The sequence below is a fragment of the Cyanistes caeruleus genome, chromosome 2, assembly GCF_971803275.1.
Source record: "Cyanistes caeruleus chromosome 2, bCyaCae1.hap1.1, whole genome shotgun sequence".
Classification (NCBI taxonomy): domain Eukaryota; kingdom Metazoa; phylum Chordata; class Aves; order Passeriformes; family Paridae; genus Cyanistes; species Cyanistes caeruleus.
This window is the reverse complement of record NC_141702.1, coordinates 31,417,318-31,437,983: the sequence shown is the minus strand read 5'-3', so window position 1 is coordinate 31,437,983 and position 20,666 is coordinate 31,417,318. Positions and strand designations below refer to the sequence as shown.

General features: G+C 36.2%; 1 protein-coding gene across 17 annotated transcripts in view; it reads right to left on the bottom strand.

Annotated features, from left to right (window-relative positions):
* The window catches only part of SENP6 (SUMO specific peptidase 6), a 74,089-nt gene that overhangs the window by 42,935 nt on the left and 10,488 nt on the right, over positions 1-20,666 (bottom strand). For 6 of the 17 annotated variants that reach the window (XM_086876339.1, XM_086876331.1, XM_086876330.1 and 3 more), the window contains exons 2-4: positions 11,709-11,802; positions 5,370-5,433; positions 4,773-4,915 (exon numbers count right to left, since the gene is read on the bottom strand). The exons of 3 other annotated variants lie outside the window; for them this stretch is intronic. In XM_086876339.1, the coding sequence (XP_086732465.1) occupies positions 4,773-4,798 (26 nt within the window). In that variant the 5' untranslated portion in view covers positions 4,799-4,915; positions 5,370-5,433; positions 11,709-11,802. Of the gene's footprint in view, positions 1-4,772; positions 4,916-5,369; positions 5,434-10,971; positions 11,005-11,708; positions 11,803-20,666 lie in introns of all 17 variants that reach the window. 8 more of the 17 variants (XM_086876338.1, XM_086876329.1, XM_086876333.1 and 5 more) reach the window with 2 other exon arrangements.

Sequence of the window (20,666 nt, the reverse complement as noted above, 5' to 3'; positions counted from 1 at the left end):
TATCCTGCATGCTGCTGTGACAGGACACACAATACTATGCTTGAAATGTTCAAAAATCACACAACTTTTAACAGACAGCACATTGATGATGCAAACTCTTTCAAATTATGGAAACACAGTGCTTAAATTGTGCTTTTCAAATTGTTTTAATTAATTACACTAGAGAAAATTATGCAAAAAAGCATTCGTACTAACAATATTTCTCAGAAATATTATCATGCCATTTGTCCTTGTTGCTATGCACAATGAAAAGGAACCCCCAAGTACCACAGTTCAAAGAAAGCTGACAAGCAATTCATAATCCCTCCTTTACATTTCCTCAGAAGAAAAACACAAGTAAACTGTTAGTTAAAACTGCTTTTTAATTTTCAGTTTAGCTTACAAACCCTTTTGGTAGCCTTACATGAGCCAAGATTAGAAGCTTTCAGAGCATTTCTGACCACCCCAAACATAACCGCAAATGTTAAGAGAACAAACTTAAGAAACCCAAGAGGTTAAATTCTCTTTTCTACAATACAAAGTTTAAAAACATCATAACCCATCCGAGTAAATAGTCCAACATCATGAAAATTAACAAACACCAACCAACCAGCAAACACCAACCTCCTGACAGTAAACACACTCATCTCATATGCTTCTTAGTCAAGGCTATGCAATTTTAGCTGGTCAGTCATCATCCAGACCTATCTAGAGTCAACCTTCTGTCTAATTTGCCACCTCAGAAATAAAAAGCTGACAGCTACTTGCCCTAAATACTTTAGAATGTCTCTAATCCTCTTTGGCTTCGCATTTCATGTCTTTGAAAAAGATACTAGAAAAAAAAAACAGAAGCAGAGCGCAGGAATGCCTTCTCAAATGCTTTAGACCTAAGGACTTCAAATAAGCAAGCAAACCTATGTATCTCCTGTTTTACCATCATGTTTGTTGGATCTGACCTTTGCCAAATTATCATGATTGTGAAACTTTGTCTTGTGCCCCTCAGAAGGGAAAAAAAAACCTGTTAAGCAGCACTTTTGGTTTTTGCCTCACACTCACATAGTGAAAACTCAAGTAGATGCTGGAATGGAGTATCGCAGACTGCTCAGGGATCAGATTTGAGTCAAAGCAGACTGTTCTAGATGGCACACTTAAATGGTTCATATGGTGTCAGACATGTTTCCAACTAGGACAGCTGTAAAACACAATCTGCTCTACAATCTTGTTCTCTGATTGGAACTTACCCAACACAGACAGAAACACTGGAAAATACAATTGAAGTCCTAGTGAGTTGCAAAACAGGCACATCAGAACTGAAATCTGAGTTCACAAGTTTCAGCACAATTTTTTGAACATTAGTATAACACACTAAAAGCAGGGTGCTGTCTGTAATGGTCAGAAAGTTCCTTGAAAGAAAAAATATTCTAAAAAGAACTCACAGTATTTTAACACTAAATAGTTCATTAATGTTAGCTCAGAAACCACAGAACGATTTGAAGCCCAGGCTCTGACGAACACAAAGTTTCACTATCACGTGCTATCAGCTGATCCTAGGAAATTCTTAACACTACATATTCAAGGGACAAAACAAAAAATCTTGCACGGGGCAAATGGATGGAACTAGAACTAAATGAACAACACTTCAAAAACACTACACACACTAATTATGCTATTCATCAAATAACATTTTTAACAAAAAAGAAAATCTAGAAGTGCCTTAATAAAAGTTACTGAAAGCTGGCAAAGATAAAGCTATTTAAAGACCTCATGATTAAAAAATACAATCAAAACTAATTAGGTTAAAAGTTTGATACTGCATTTGCTTAACCAGGTAACAGATCATGACCTTTTGCTTGGTTTAAATTTCTCTGACAAGTACAGCAAATATTTCTTCTCACTGTCCTTGCATATCCCTTCTTTCTATCTCTTATTCTCTAAATTTTAGGGACTATTCTACCAGAATAACTCATTTGAGTCAAGCCCCATTGATCTGGAATTTTTCATCCCTATTCTGCAGATAACACGGAAAAAAAGGACTCCAACATTGTGATAAAAATCACCATGAAAAGATGAAGAACATAAAGTATCTGATCATTTTGTATTTAATCTAGCATCTTAACTACATGATCAACTTTCAGAATCTTCTCTAGATGAAGAGTCTAAATACTGAAAGAGCAACATTAAGCCCCTTCCATTCTGCATATCAAAGAGAACAAACCGGCAATCATCACTAAGTGACTAGATCACAAACTTTTACTGATATACATTATGAAAGGTACAACAATATCCCAATGAAGTAATTAAATCAAGATAATCACTTGGAGCATAACAACAAAATGCAGTGACCAAAATGTAAGAAGCAGTCACAGTAGCCTATACACATCCATTACTCATAACAAAGTCCTTCATCAATAATAGTCTATTAAGAAGAGGGTGGATGGTTATATTCTTCATTTAAATTCAGTATGCAGCTCAGTACTAGATAAAAGGTGGATGCCGATTTACATGCAACAGATTTTACTTTTGTAGTTGAATTTTATAAATCCTACTAGATCCTAGGTTTACATTGCATTATTTGTCAGTAGAAGGGGGTTCCAATCCAGGTAACAGAATGTCTTAACTACATGCTTAGACCATCTAAAAAAAAACCCTCAGTAACTATTTACCTTAAAACACAACCTGCATACCCTTCTGGAACTTAATAAAAACATACAATGTACAGTCAGGTATGACTGCTTTAACAGAAAAAAATTACATGGTAAGGTTGGACTTCACTATAAATTCCACAGCCACACAAAGGAAAAGTCCACAGCTACCAGAGAAGTAGAGGAATCTTATTTTAAAGGTGTACTCAAAGAACAAAGAACAAGTGTAATGTAGATACACAGGTTTCTTCAATAGTAAAACAGAGTAAAGGAGCCCTGACAGATTTGTAATTGTTACTTTTACCTTTATGTCTATGTTCAAGAACAGAATCTTAAAGAATGGAAATGACCAGGATGATTCTGTAAGAACTAGCAAATTTGAAGATGAAAACTGGGTATTATCTTATAGATCTGTTGTTTATACAAAAAAAATAAAATAAAATCTAAAGATGAAACATTATTTGCACAGTTAAATCAAGGAAAATGAAGGACCATACTAATTTGTATAAATGTAAAAATAAACTATAATAAAAGCCCTTGTCTTTAACAAATTTTTTCCAGTAGTTTATCACAAGACATCAGGCTCAAAGAGCAGAACAGCAGGAAAGAATATGTAGCACAATGAACTTCAAGGATTTATTTTTTCAAATTACTATGGTAAGACGGTCCCACTAACTAATAGTGCTTACAGCATACAAAAGCCATGTCCTGACTGCAGCAGGGAGCTAGAGTTTGCAAGCACAGCTACATTGCTATTCTTCACTTCTCAAATCATGGCTGGGGGTCATGGTGTCAGGGGGAAGAATAAAGACCATATTCCCAGAAGTGTGCCATTTTTGTCTCACTCTCTTCATCAGGACTGAGCTGCTGGGATCAGCCCTGCAGACCCCATCCTCTGCTGCTGCCACTCACCACTTTCCCACTGCTCCAAGATGTGACTGCAGGATGTGGCTCTGAAAAGCAGTGAACAAGGCTTTGGGATGTGGCTCTGAAGAAGTGGTGGAGGTGTGTGGAACTGAGCCCAGCAGAGTGGCCCAAAGCAGCAGCAGAACTGAGCCTCTGAGCTGAGCATGAACACAAGCCTGGTGCAGTGGAGCAGCACAACATAGATGATCTCACTTTCAGGGTTTTGTCAGTCATTGTTTTCCATTGGCTCGGGCTTGGGAATGGGGAGAGCCAGGTGTGGGGAGTGCCCAATGCCTACCGTCTTGTCTTTCTCCCACTGGCCACACAGAACTAACTCGAAGTGGCAAATACCTTTTGTGCATAAAGCACCTTCCTTTATTTTTGTATGCTTTTGTTATTAATATTGCCTCTGTCACTGTGCATTTCTTACTCCACTGCTGTTTGCTTTCAGTAAATGGTTATCTTAACCCATAGTCTCTTCCCATGTCCCTCTCCTACTGGAGGGGGCTAGAAGGGTCATTTGGAGTTTAGCTTTCAGATGGTGATAAACCACCAAAATGAAGATAAGGACATCCCTCATGTAGCTACATATACATTGGATAGTTGAGGACTGGCCCATCTATAGGTGGGTATCTTACAAACTTTTCCTTCCCGCAAAGGTTACCAGACTGAGCACACTTTAACAGTATGAAACATTCCCTGAGAAAGTTAGGTGACTATATCACTTTTTATTATGCACTACATAAAGAAATCAGTCTCTTACAAACTAGGGACATTAGTAACAAGCAAGTACAACAATGAATGATTAAAAACTGTTCCTGTCATCTCTAAACACAAATGACAGTCTCAAGCTATCCCAAACAAGTATGGGTATTTGCTGAATCCTTTAACAAAAGGTCTGTGATTCCAAAATCAAGTTATGTCCTGCAGTAAGAAAACCAGAAAATGCCTTGACCTTTCACAGTCACGTGAAGAAGAAAATCTGCATGGGGATGTAAAAAATGTTTTCCTGCCTACTCTCAGTGTATAGAGGGAACAATAACACACACAGACAACATAGGTAAGGTACCCATGTTGGGTAGGAAAGACCCTAACAATCTAGGTTTCCCTTTTTACACAGAAGCACAGTACAGTACAGCTTATTAAAATGCACAGCACACAACGTAAATGGACTAGAAGTTCTGTTTATCGTGTATTGATTTGTATCAATGATCAAAGCAAGGACACACAAATTCAATGTATTACCTCAGTTTCTTGCTATTTCCCATCATGTTGAGGCCGATTGCGTTCCCTTTTAAAAGTTTGAAACCTCCAGCTTTGCCTCGCCTTGTATATGCTTTTATGGCATCGCTGCTGGTGCCAAGAGTTCCAGGTCGACAACGAATTGACTGTCACAACAGAATTCACATATATTAAAACAATTGTATGATTGGGTAGAAGTTGGAAGGAGAAAATTAATGTAAAAGATGAATATAAATATTATTTCGGCTTCATTTTCAAACTACCTTTATACCAAATTTCATGGAAAATATACATTGTTTACACCCATACTATGATTTCTCACTAAACAAAGTACAATATATTTTATATTTAGTACAGTATTTATGATAATTGTCTAAACTTAGAATTAGTTATTCTTGGTCATATTTTTCAGAATACTATAGAAATCAAGAGGGGAACAAAAACTTTAAGGGTAGGCAGATAAACAGCTTGAGCATATGTTCCTAAAACACAACAGAAGCTTTCATTTCTTTACACTGCACACATGGCTATGCAATACTGTTTAAGAACCTAAAAAGCTTTAAAGATACATTTTCACCACTTGATAAACTGATTATTTACCTTTTTTTCTTCATTGGGACTGAAAGACCCATCACTGTCATCTAAACTGAGCAGATTTGCCTCGCTAGACAGGTGTGGGAGAGAAAAGCACATATATTGTAATCCAACGGAGTACCCACAAAACATTTTAAAAGCAAAAGTCTTTTATTCCCCCTTCCCTCTGCATTTAAATGCATCATTGTATACATTTTATACATTGTATACATTGTAAAAATATGCATAAAACAACAGGAACATGAAATAAGCAACAGAGTGATCAGATGCATAATGTGAACCTGAACTTAAGAGTGTACATCAAATAATTTGGCAAAAAGCAAAACTAAAAGGATTAATTCAAAATAGAAAATGCTATCAAACCTTCATAAGGTTACAATATTACTGACACTATAAAAGATTCTATACTCTCCTTATAAATTGAGTCAAAAACTTCATTAAACTATAAAACATGATCTTTTTTGGTTTTTTATGCCTATCAATTTTCAAGTATGTAGTTTAAAACTGCAAACTTCATAGTACTTTGAAGAACTTAATGTAACTACATTCTACCCCACAGAAACTTCTACCGAAGTATGTATTCCTAAAAAGAATATATTCAGTTTGGTTCTACTGCTTATTTAAATGTGTTTCTTTAGCACTTTCAACATCTGTAAACCCCAACAATTAGAATGGGGAAGAAGACAAAAAAAAAAAAGAAAGCCACTCCATGATACTCTAAAAACATTCTTTTCAGTAACAAGTAGTTATCCTCAAGTAATCTTAAGTATTTAAATTGGAACCCCAATCACACATTTCATACTGACAGCAGCTAGATTAGCCGAACATACTCTAGCTTCCAGAAGCAACCTACAGACAAGCCCTTCTCATCAACCCTGCTAAGGTTACTCCTATGTTGACTAGAACAAAACAACACAACTTGTATCCAATTTGAAATTGCATGACTTTAAAACATTTAATCAAGATAATTCAGGCAGAAATTCCTTAAAATAAAAGCAGTTATGCCAGGTGTTAAAAAGGAAGAGCTACACAGAAGAAACAAACATTTCTTAGCTGTGTCAATTTGACATGCTGGCTTACAATACATAGTGCCTTTAGCTCTTCCTATATAAATAAACTAATCACTCAGTGCCCCATCTCTCAAGTTCCTAACAACTTTTTCCATGCATAATATTTCCCTTCATGTTACAATTTATTCTCTCATCTTATGCAATACAAACATCCCTACAGCAAATAAAAATAAAATAAAAATGTTGGGGGAGATCTGCAGACTCTGAAACTTGAGGACATAAAATCATGCACACAGTTAATTTTGAAATGGGAAGAATTATGCAAATATCCAAATAGCCAGTGGCACTGTTGTGTTTTCCTTTTAGTAACAGAGCACCACAATCCTAGGTGTCAGTGGTAAAACAGTGTAGTAGATTCATCACTAATTTCAAACAAAGGCAAAAGAGTACAGTTGTACTTTTGCACAGACTACACATAGCTATTAAAATTTTTACATCCTGCAACATTTTTTTAGAATTCTCTTTCAGAACAAATCATCCTTTCAAGGGAGGCTCATGGAGCCTTCTCAGACATTCATCAGTAGACAAAGAGTTCCATAATTTCAGAAATTTTCCACATTCCAAAAAATAAACAAAGCCCTGCACACAGACATGAGCAGCAACCTACAGCACCTGCAGCTCTGCCATTTGCCTATGGTGCTGCCCTAGTCACATCATTTCGCCTCTAGAAATGTTTTTTGTTCTTAAGGTTCAATTAATATAAAAATGATGACTATTTTCAAAACACCTTTGTACTGTGGCAACACTTTTACAATTTCAGCATGCCTCAATACTACAACCATTTTAACAAAGGGCAACTGAGGGGGGAGGTAAGAGAAGGTTAACGAATTGCAAATGACCAAAACACTGAGCCAAGGCTTAAATCAACTAACAAGAGTAACCCTTATCATGCAGCATGACTACAGCAGTATTAGCAAATTGGAAGTTTTAAATGAACCAATACTTCTAGATCATAAGGAATGCGAAGTCTATGCATCAGAACCAGAAAGGTTGTTTTTTCAGAGAGCAGAGTACGTAGCAACCAAGCAATGTCTATTTGCTCATGTATCACATGCTTCCTGTTGCCTGCTTCAATGATGCAATTTATACAGGCAGGAAAAAAAATCCAAACCAACCCAAAACAAACATTATACCACTTCCCCGACATACCAGTCAGTAACATTTTTAACATCCCTAAAATGAAACTTCAGCTGTCTTGCTGGGAGAATGTCTCCACAGTGCCACTTTTAACTGGGGAACCATGAGTTTCCTGGTTATTTTCACATTGGAACATTAGTTTCTAACTTTTCAATACATTCCTTAAAATTTCATAATAAATAATGTTAAGTCTTCACTAATATCAAGGAAAAAAACCAGAAATAATTCACCTAAACAGAGTTCTTAAGGGGAGTTAATAATAACACATTCAAATTTAGGCATTGAACAAGAAAACAAAAATTTCTATTTACTTACCTCTAATCACTTGCTATTTGTTCAGTGTTTTAAAACATTAAGAACTATGCAATAGTTAGTTAGACAGCTGAGATTAATAGGCTACTTTTCACTACTATCTAGAAGCAACCCAAACTTTAAACCTCTGTTGACCATTGAGATTACACTCTAAGCTGCAAGCACATTTCTATCAACTACCAACTGATCCAGTCACATTTCAAACATAATTGGAATTTCTTTCTGAAAAGTATTATATATAAAACCAGGAGGTTGACGTACTTGCCCTGACAGCACACTGTGTACATTCTTTGTTTTAAATTACATAGCGGTAGGCAGCACACTAAAAAAGCTGCACTATCAGAGGCACAAAAGAAGTACCAGTATTAACCAATTACACTGACATTCCATTAAAAATAGCCTTAATTTTAGAAGTTTTTACCAATTAAAAGGCTATAATGCCCTACTAACAGGCTCATGAAAGAAGTATGAAACATCTATATAACTATGGGATGGGTTTTTTGACAAAGAAATACAAATTTTATAAGCAGTGGAAAAAGCTCAATGTAAATATATAACACAGTACAATGCTTTTCCATTTGTCAATACATGGAAAAAAGAGGTTTATTCCCCTAAATGGAAGGGACAAAAAAATAAATCTTTTTGAAAGAAAGCAATAGTTAAATAAAGACAGTGTAGTGCAAATAAATTAGACCCATTTATTTATATTCCTTGTTTTTGATAAGACTGCTGTTATCTCAGTGGAAGGCAGAAGTCTAGACTATTAAGAAAACAGTATGACAGCCAAGAGTAATCTGGGCCCATTCATTTACAAAATCACTGTGAAGTATACTGATATATTTCAAAAACACTTACAGAGATATTACAAAGGATGTAAATATAAATTATCCAAGACACTTCAAGAGAATTATCTGTAACACCAGAAAGCATCTTATAACACGTTAATTTCAATAATCACTTGAATGTATTATTTTGGCCATGTTTGCTTAAGTCTGCTGTCCTTTCATATCTTCTGCTACGTAAGATCAGCTTAATTTCCACCATTTATTCTGTGGTGAACTACAGAGGTTTCTGTGTGCTCTGCTGACCAACTGGTCTTTTTTTCTATTGTTCTACATAAAGGGAGATCTCCTATGGAATCTCCAATTACAAAGCAAGAAAAGTCTCACATCACTTGCTACCATCCTGAGTAGATCAAATCTTTTAGAACATCAAAAATTATACTTTTACTCTTTCAAGTGGACTGAGTATTATCTGTAGGCATTTGCTTTGGGATAAGATACTTGCTAATTATCATTCTTAATTTCTATAACTCTTGTTCCATGCTGAGTATCAACTTAAATCAGTTTAAATTTATATAGTGTTGGGTGATCATTAATTTTCCAAACCTTCTTCAGTTAATTAATATTTTTTAATTTTTTTTCAGTTCATTACTTGATATCTTAACCATTATGACTCACCTCACCTATTTCCAAATAAGTTAAATGACACCCTTCTTTCAAAATAATCTACCTTTTCTAAAAGTTGCTGTGTTAGGAGGTCATTGAACACACACTTTGTGTTCATCTCACTGAAAAAAAGATCATCCAAGCAGGCATCCAGTGCTGACCAACATCATTAGCACAGATCTCATGGGGTAGTACAAGAATACAGCCACTCCTTTACGTGCTGAGATGCTATTCTTAGGCTAGTTCAAAACAAACCTATTGTTTGTCTGCCATTAAGAGGGCAAAAAGCTTTTATAAAGTCAGGCACTGTAACACCAGTGCCTCCACAACAAGCACGAGATGCCTCCAGCTGCTTACTTCAGACTCACAGCTTTCTCCACAAAGAAACATGCAAGAGTCAAGCTTTTTACTAAGTATCAGCACACCACAGCAAATACCTACTTACTGCAGAATATGCTCAAGATACTGGGGGGGACATAAAGCTTTATGCTGGAACAATTATATGAATTAAAGCTGCCAATCTTTGAATGTCCTACTAAGGGAAAAGAAAATTAAGAAAATAAAAAGGAAATTTTGTTATTTGTTTTCTAAAGATTCCCTTCTGTCAGTGTGTTGCTATATGAAATAAAAATGCATCAGAAAAGTAAAAAACACAAATTATTTCAAAATGCTAAAAGCTGTCTTTAAGATAAAGAAAGCCAGGTGTTACCAAAAATAAATATGTGGGCAGCTTAAAACATGTGGCTGTTTGGAGGGAATAAGAAATTGTTTCAAATGGTATCAGAGAATGGGTAAGTGAAGAAGACAAGATCTCCGGTTTAAATCAATTTTCAACTACTCTTCTATCTATACTTCAGAATAAGATTCTGCATAATTCATAGATATAAAAGCAAATAAAAAATGTTCTAAGTAGGCAATAAAAATTCAATTCTAGCTATGGGAAAACTGCTTATTGTAGAGAATATCTGAAAGAAATGAAAAATCACCCAGACGTACAATCTTAAAATCAGATACAATTACATAAAGATTATGTTTCATAATAATTTTTCTAACTTTTTTTTAACATCATTACTCTATACATTTTTCATTCTATGTTCTTAAGTCAACATCAGCTGGAGACGGATGGAAAACAGCAGTAAATTACTAGTAGAAAAAAAAGCTGCTATGTTATCAAATGTGACTTATTTCTGAAGGCAAGTAAAATGGAAATAGTAACTGCATGGTATGTACTGCCCTTATACTTAAAACATATTTCTGTGCACTACGAATGGATATAAAGTTGCTAAGGAACAACACGACCTTGATTTTATACAATTAAAATGCCCTTAGTTTGTGAACTCTTTAAAAAGTGCTTTTAACTTCCAATATAGTTCTATTTTGAAAAGAGCTCTTAATGCTTACCTCAGACTTTCATGAACTCCACTCATTCTTTAATTACTAAAACTTCACATTTCTTAGAGTTTTGTTAAGATTACATAGCAGAGCCTGCTGTTGGCAGCCGATGTGGTTATGTCTATTTTCCTACCTCCCTTCCAACGCATAGCACTTGGCAGAATATTAGATGATACAGATTCATATATGAATTATTTTTGTACTTAATCACAGGATTCAGTGACGTCTTACTAGGGAACCACAGCATACCTTTTAAATTTGCAGGTTCTACTCTCCGAATATCTAAGAACAACAAATAAACTAACATGAATTCTTTGTGCATGACACTTATTCTTTTAACAATTTGTTAGTCATTTTGGAAATAAATACATTAATATCAAGAAAACATATTAACAATAAAATGTCACAAGGACAAGGTACGCATTCAAGCAATGCATACAGGATTTAAACTTTAGCCAAGTAAAGAATTAAATTATAAGAAAAAAACCCCAGCCTTAACTCTATTCAGTGAAATAAACATGAAAGAAGAAAAAACTAGAATCTTTAAGCTTGTTTTAACTTGATGGAGACCTAATGCTCCTGAAGTACTTTAACCTCAATAGTCAAGTACTGAGTAACATCATCATTAAAGGAAGGGAAAGGTGAAGCTACTTGGATACTCTACCTATAAACTTCCTTATTCTACAAGTTCATATACTGCTTGTCTATGTTCTTTAGATTTACACAAAACCTCCAAAGACAACTGCAGCTCTTGTGAAATGTACTGTGCCCTGTGTTGTAAGCCCCATGTTCACAATACAGCTTACATTATAATGAACTCCTATTTGGCAATACTACTTAAAATAATCACTCATTTTAAATAATTTTTCTTCATCACTGAAAGTTTAAGATATTATATATTGTTTCTTATTCATAAATTATAAAATAAGTATTCAATTATAAATACACATTTATACTTTTAATAGCCTAGATAAAAGCATCCTTACTCTTTCTCTGCATCTCCTTCACTTTCTTCTGCATGATCAAAGCTCCAATTACTTTTAAAACCTCCATCTCTCTTGGACTGTGATCTATCCAAAGCTGAAATGAGAACAAGTTAAGATAAGTCTTGATTTCAAGCTGAATTATTAATCAACACAGACTAGAGGAGTAAACCAGATGCATGTATTTTCCACCAGTATTTATTTTATTGATGTCAATGTTTAACTATCATTTGATCAGTAACTCCATCAATACAGTGGTGATTATTATTTCCCTAAATAAATAAAATTATCTGTCAACATCTTATTAGCAGAAAGTTAGCAAGCTATTAAAAATTATGACCTGAGGTAAGGTAATAACTGTTTTCAATTGTTTTACTGATACCCATTAATTTAAGGGCAGTTTCTCTAATATGACCACAGAAAGTTTCTCTAATATGCCCCACAAAGAAAGGGTCCTAAAATGCATTATTTTCCTGCCTAATAACCAAACATACATTGAATTTTTCCATATAAAAGCAATAATTCTGAACTGTCCCAAGTAGAGTTTCAACATAATATGCTAGATTTTTAATTCAACATCTGATGCTGACCTGAATTAACATACCATGCAAATTGACATTTCAGCGTTAGCATCAACTACGTAAAAACTTTCTGTCATACTACATAAAATTTCAGATCTCTCTCCTACAATATCCACCCTTATGGAGATTTTCATATAATATCATGGCATGGGGTATTCTTAAGTGAAGGTGTTCTAGAGCATGGAGACAGCACTCATTAAAGCAAGGCACTATTCCCCTTGGGCCCTAAATGCTGCAATTAAGAGCTGTCTCGCACAAATTCTGTATAACAAACTATGCAGCTGCTTTGATTTTGGTTTGATATAAGTGTGTTTTTGTGTCTTACTACATTTTTCTTCACATTGTTGGAAATGCATTTAGAAATAATGAATGAAACTGATCTATACTGAGAGAAAAAAGTAAGAAAATCACAACCAACAACATATGTCTAGGATAAAGTAAAAAAATCGCACACCGAAATATTTATTACATATTCAACCGCTGCTTCCAACTACTTGCATCTGCTGCAGGCTTCCTGAGCCATGGGTGAATATGTTAAACACACATTTTTGTATTTAATAGCTTTTCCTACCTTTTTCTTCTCCCTGCTTGCTTTTTAATCAAGCTTGCTTTATAGAATCAACAGCATCTTGCAGCAGAAAGTACCTCAGCTTAATTACAGGAGTATTTCCTTTTGTTGATTCTGATTCAATCTGGCACTTTTTGCTCTTAGTACTCTACTTCTCCAGTCCATGTACTCTGGAAGACAGTAATAAGTAACCCTTCCCTATTCCCTCACGATTAAATAGATTCCTGTCGTGCTCTTTCATGGTCTTTCTTTCACAGGCAGAAAAAGAAAAAAACCGAATCAGCTTAATTTTTGATCACATGAAAGCTCTTTCATGCCTTTAAATCCCTCTTGATGCTTCTCTTTGTGCTTCTTCTAGTCTACTGTACCCCTTTTGAGATGCAGATATACAAACTACAAGGAATACTCAAGATGCATACATCCCATGAATTTCTACAGAAGTAGAATGTTGTTTCTGTTTGTTCTTTGTTCCTTTCTTAGTAAATCTTTACACTGGATTTGCTGTTTTCACTGCTAAGGAGAACTGCATTGATCTTTAGGTACTAGATAGTTCCATCTTGCACTCATGATTGGTTAAGAAGCACTTCAGAGCCAATTGTTACCTACAAAAATGCTCTTTTTTACTTCTCATACACTTAGATTACTTGACATTTACCTATATAGAATTTGATGTATGATTTCAACACATAACTTGAAATCTAACCATTTACAACTTTCTTTAAACAGCCAGCCATTATACTAACCCAAGTATAGTTTAAACATCTACAAACTTAGTCACCTGGCTATCACACCATTTTCCTTATAACTGTGCACCAATGTTATAAATCCCTGTGCACTTCAATTGGTTCCTCCTATTAACAAAACACACCTTTTTTGCTGTCTCTTTCTAACTCTTCCCAATTGTTTCTTATAAAATTTTCCACTGTATTCAGAGGTAATTTAGCCTCTCCCAAGCCCTTTACAGAGGGAACAATGAAATTAATTCTGGCGTCCATTATAATTTCCATGAATTCAGGTTACATGGTCATAAAGCTCACTGATGTAAAGTTCCTCAAATACTTCCACTGCATTTTTAAAATGCTGATATCAGGCTAGCTACCCTCCTTACCTGTAGCAGAAATATGATGCTAACCACAAGCAACACACTCCAATCATTAACTCCTTTACCCCCCAGTTTCTCTTACAACACTTGGATGAATGCCATTTGATCATGCTGCCTTGTTCACAGTTTGCTCAATGTACTGCAATTTCTTCCACTGATGCTTCATTTTGAGTCGTACACTCTGTCACATTCCTTATTAAGAAACATTCTGGCATGAAGAGCTCTCTGAGTGTTGCCAAAGTGAGTGCAAGCAATTCCATTATTCAGCTATGACCTTATATACTCCAAAGCCACCTTTTACAACTGGGCCGTCTACTGATCCTCCAGACACTTCTCAAACTTTCCTGCAAAGTTTGAAGAAATACTTAACAATAGTGTTTATGTCTGTTGGGAATTTTTAATCAATTTTTTCCCCACCTCACTATAATTATAGGTTAAATCCACCAGCTTTATTATTCTCTATTTTCATTACTAGGATATAAGATCTGATTCAAGAACTATGATGTTTTATTTCAGATATTATATCTTAGTCTGCTGTTTAGCCAGGCCAGCATTTGGGGATCCTTTTGAAATCTACTTAAACAAGTAGCACGCATGCTGTAAGCCTCCTGTATCTTTTAATAACTCCCAAGCTGGCTACTAGTATTGTACACTCTAGCTGAATATCTTCTTTCTTTTTCAAAAAGCTTCTTAGTATTTTCTGTAATTCTTTTTTTAATTAAACACTTCTGTATTAGACAGTTCATCCACTGCTACTGATCAGTGCAGCCATGCATGGAAAATGTCTTAGTATCCCAGTTCTGCTCACTCAACTCTGTATCAATTTTCACTCTCTAGCACTCTTGGTCCTAACAAAAATGTAAATCTAGAAGTATACCATCATGTTAGCCAGAGTGTTCACCTGAGTTACTTGATCTTGGTAGCTGATTCCATACAGGAATTTTTATTTTTTTTAGGGGATAACAATCTGTTACATAGGGTAAACTGCTGACTATTTTGGATTAAGGTTTAAATTTGGAATCCCTATGATGCAATTTTCACTATGTGCACTATTCAAGGTCTTTTTAACCAGCAAGGCACATCCATACCCAGAGGTAAAAGTACTCAAAAAAGCAGAGCTAACCCTAAGGTGTTTTTTGTGTCAAGAGAAGGCAATAGCTGTACCTCTGCCCATGACAGATAGCACGCTGGAGCAGATTTCATTCTCATTTTACCTACCACTAATAACTCCCTTTTGCTGATACACTAAGGGATATATCAGTTCTGAGCCCAAGAAAGTACCTGGAATTTAACTAGACAAGTTACACAGGTGTAGCTGACACATTTCAGCGCTTCTTTAAACAACTATTGTTTTTCAAACAACAGTTACATGTAATTTCTAGCAAGCCAATTAAAAAAATCCTGAAAAAATAATGTGTTTCATTTGGACATTTATGTCATTATTAATGACACCCTGAAGCCAGACTGTTAAAAAATCCCATACAGTCTTTTTGTGTAAAACACAATTATCACCTTTTGGATTAGAAAGCAAAATATGCCTGTAGGAGAGTGACAGACAGCAGATCAACACCTTTAAATTTGTGTGTGTGGACACTGTTTTCTAAACTCCTTCAGCAGGAGTTACTCTCATTCAGCAGTGTCGCTGAGCAATTCCTAAATGGAAGGAAAAAAGTTCATAGTGAATATGCATGAAATATGAGCAAAATTTTGCAGTTGCAAAAAAAAAGAATCCTTTAAAATTCTGCCTAAAATACTAAATGAGAAGTGACATACACAGTATTTACTAAAGTGCTAGTGTCCAGCAAAAGACATCATCTTGGAAGATTTTTTTTTTTCAGGTCTAAGGCAAATCATTCCATATCAATCTATACTAAAACTCATTAAAAAAATCATGCCTGTTGCTTTACTGTTTTGTAACTGATGCAGTATTGGATTTGTGTGGCAAGATTTTGGTAGCAGTGGGGAGCTGCAGGGGATCAGAGGGCCTCACCTCTGTTCCTGGGAACATCATGGAACAGATCCTCCTTTCTAGGGTAAGGCACATATAAGACAAGAAAGGTGACCAAGGCAGTCAGCATAGCTTAAATAAGGTCAAATCACAGGCCACCAATCTGGTGGCCTTCTGTGATGGAATGACAGCAATGGTGGACAAGGGAAGACTGACAGATGCCATCTACCTACACTTCTGTAAGGCCTTTAATATGGTTCCACATTATGTCCTTACTGCCGAATTGGAAAGACAAGGAGGGACAATTTAGTGGGTAAGGAATTGGCTGGATGGATGCAGCCAGCGAACTACAGCCAATATCTCTATGTCCAGGTGGCAGCTGGTGACAAATGACAAGCTGGTGTCCCTCAGGGCTCTCCTGAGACTGATGCTCTTCCATGTCTTCACCAATGACATGGTGAGATCAAGTGCACCCTCAGAAAGTTGGCAGATGCAAGCTGAGTGATGAAGCTGACACAGTGGAAGAACATAATGCCATCCAGAGAGATCTGGACAAACTTGAAAAGTGGGCTTTCCCTTTAAATTCAGCAAGTCCAACAGCAAGGTGTTGTACCTGCGTTGGGGCAATCCCAGACATGAGTACAGAGTGGGAGAAGTTACTCAAAGAAGCCCTCTGGAGAATATTTGGGTGTTCTCATGGATGAAATGCTGGATATGAGCCAACAGTGCTCACTAGTAGCCCAGAAGGCCAATTGTATGCTGGGCTGCATAAAAAGCTGAGTGGCCAGCAAGTTGAGGGAGGTGACTCTGCTCCTCTACTCTGCCCTCATGAGACCTCAGCTGGAGTACCACATCCTGATTTGAGGTCCTCAACACTAAAAAGACATGGATCTGTTAGATTGGGTCCAGAGGAGGACCACAAAACGTGATCAGAGGGTGAGAGCACCTCTCCTACAAACACAGGCTGAGAGAGCTGTGATTGTTCAGCACAGAGAAGGCTTTGAAAAGACCTTACTGCAGTCTTACACTAACTTCAGTGTCATAAAATGGAAGGAGAGGAATTTTTATATGGACAGACAATGACGGGACAAAGGGCAATAGATTTAAACTGAAAGAGGGCAGGTTTGGATTAGATGAATTACAAAGAAATACTCTGCTGTGACAGTGGTGAGGCACTAGAACAGTTTGCCCAGAGAGGCTGTGGAAGCCCCACCCCTGGAAGTGTTCTAGGCCAGGCTGGATGGGGTACTGAGCAACCTGATCTAGTGAATGGTATCCCTGTCCACAGAAAGGGTGCTGGAACTAGATGCTCTTTGAGATAATTTTCACACCTACCCTTTGTATGATTCTCTAAGATAACTCACCAAAGAAGCCTGATGCATTTACTGTCCACACAAAGATCAACTTTTCTAGGAAAGTAACCTTTTCATATACATCACTGGTTTGACAGAATAATTCCTTATAGCCTACCCCCTAGAATACAATAGGCAGACACTTCAAGGTTTCTATTGCACACACAGAATCTTTTTAAATCTCTCATCTGCTGAGATCTCATCTATTTCTGCGTGTACAAGAACCATCCTAAACACACAATCTAGATCAAACAAAGGTTTGATTCAGGACCCAGATACATTTCCAGGAAGACTTGAAGTTTACATTCTTTTTCCTCAGTTGCTGGTAAAGAAACACTGCAAGCCTCATCTTATAAATGCTTACACCATCACAACTGCAACCAACTTATCAGATACTGCAGTGCTCACACAGAAAATGTAAATTAATTTAAATGTACTCAGAATCATTGCCTTCATCCAGACTCATATTTAAATAAATGAAAAAGAATGCTTCTAAGCTTTCTAATCTGTTGCTCATTTAGAGTCAGTCATCAGATATACTGTTAAGAGGATACAAGTACTCATAAAACTCTGACACAGAAATATTTTTTTGGTTTACTTTCCCCATTGCTTCATTATTCTTCCAGACAGGCTTCTATGCAAAACAGCTTTTTATCTTCCAGCTTTGATACCATCAGCTATACTATATCAACTGTAAACACAGTGAGGTTACATTTTCACATTCTGAAGCAGCACTACATGAACAGTTTTACAGGCCCCTCACCCTTCCCAAAAGCTGCAGATTCTTGCTCCTGTCCTGCAACCTGCATATGATGTCAGCACTGACAAAAAAGCTGGGGAAGGAAACCAATTCAGGCAAGAACCCCTTGAGCAGCAGGAGAGGTGAAAAGTTATTTTTCAACCATACCAGTTCCCTCCTGTTCAACCACAGTAACACAGTGCAGCTGTGACAGCACAGCAGAGGTAAGAGCCATCCAGGAACCGAAACTATTCTAAGTACTACGGATACTAAGGAAATTTCCATGGAATTGTAGCCTAATCTACATTTATAGGTATAAATTTCAAGATCTAAAGCTTAAAAGATGCTTTAACTTTCCACTCCCTAAATTAGCTGCAGAGGCAAAAAAAAACAAAAACCAGTCAAAAGCATCTCCAGTGAAAGGCAGTAATCATAACTTGACAGTAGCTGAGATATTACATGAAGCAGAGAGTTCGATAGTGAAGTTCTATGATACCAGTGCAACAGATATCAAGCACAGACATTCCTTTGCACGTGAAGGGAATTCAATTTCTCAGCTGGCTAACAAAAACACACACACCCTTCCAAGAACTTGATGTCCACAGAAAACCAATGATAAATACAGAGCATTCATTCCTAGACAAGTGCTCATGCTTCTGAAAAGCAAAAGCATTTATGAAAGTTCTCTACTTCAAAGATGGAAATCATCTGCATATTCTGGTAAATGACTGGGTTTTTTCAGGGCTTGCATGCACATTGGGCTGCTTAGATTGCAGGATACTGCACTGATGACAGGACTGAAGAACATGGAACTGTGCAGATTTGATCATTTGCTGTTTAACATTATTAAAATATTAACAAGGAGTAACAGAGGGGGATAAAAGGACAGAGCTTTGAAGTATGTCAAACACCTTCTCTGTGATGCCTTTGAAAGCTTTTCTGATAAGACAGCAGTGATAACCACACAATGGGCAACTAATACCTCTTTACCTTTTCTACTAATTCTCTCAACAGAGGTGTAAAGGTATCCCCACCCAAGGATGCAGCCCTTATGACAGCATCAGGAAAAAATGCAGAAGTATTTCAAGAGGCCTTCTTTGTCTACATGAGCAGGAAAAGGAATGCTACAGAAAATTGTGGGCATTTTCTGCTCAATGAAACAGAAACCTAGTGACAAAAGACATGAAAAAAAAGTTAAGAACTTGATCCTTTTTTTTTTGTCATCCCAGATTTCACTGCTAAATTCTGTCTTCTGACCTCACAGTTCCTCAACTATATCAGCAGAATCTGTGGGAATGCACTATCTACCATTGCCAAGAAAGATGTGATTAAGGAACACTTAAGCCAGTTGTACCCAAAGACTGGAAAAACATCACTGCCCTTCAAGAAGGGCAACAAGGATGATCCGGTGAACTACAGGCTAATCTGCAAAAGACAGAACTTACTCTTTACCATGTGTGTGCTCAAGAGTGGACCACACTGACCTGAGAGGCAGCAGAGACTGGACAAATGTCTGATTAACTTGCACTAAATGGGACAGGCTTGAACAGGATGTTCTAACCGATCTGAATCCAACCAGCTGTTAAATAAAACCAGTGACTATTCATAAGTACAAAGTATCCCCTAAAGTAACTGCACCCCATCACAAAAACTTCCAAAAAGGAGTACCTCTGTCACTTTTCTTCTTTCCCCTCTCTGACTAATTCTGACTGGCTCTCAAACTTCCCACACAAGTAAAATAATTTACTTTTTAATTTTTACTTTACAAAATAAATAACATCTAAAGCAGGAACCAACAATAAACAGTGAAAAAAAGGAAAAACAAACAAAAAAGTAATTTTTTTCCATCCCTAGCATTATTAATTCTCTACTTACCTAAGACCTCCATTGCTAGACTGGAGATATACCAAAAATTCTGAAATTAGGAAGACAGTTTTCTTGTTTCTATAGGAAAGTTAAGAGAGGTATCCTAGTATTATATAGATAAAAATAGAGGATAAAAGGTGATGTTAGCCTAAGAACAATCTCTGAACTGCCAATTCACTCTCTAAATGTGAAAAAATACATAAAGCTAACAAGACATTTTGAGGAAGTTGACCGTTAGACAAGAATACATAGAGAATATTCTATACAGAATACAATTTCTGTCACAAATCAGTATATAACATTAATCACAGATGATTTCAAATTCTGAACACTGGAACAGTTTTAGAAGATGAGCAAAACATAGCAGGAAACCTTATAGTATATTATGCATGTGATTTGCACACTTTGTTATGCACCATGGGATCCACCTTCATATAAAACCTAAGCTTGTGCAACTGAGAATACAGTGGTGCTAAACAAACAGAGATCTATTTTTAGAAAGTGCTGAAAGGCAGTTACACACAGAGTAAGATTAATAACCCAGCCAAACTACCTGGAAATTAGACAACTGACACTTCAAGAAGGTTTCCACGTTTGCTGCAGTAATTGGAACATGAGGTTGAAATAAAGTACTGTATCTACATGCCAAGAGGAAGAAGAAATAAAGAATTTGTACTATTTAATACTTCTGGTTTTATCCTGTAAAGTTTCATAGGTGATGTCAGATAGATACTATCCCCATTATTAAATCATACATAAATTGAAAGTCCATAAAGGTTCCACAAGCTCTGCAAGATCTTAACTT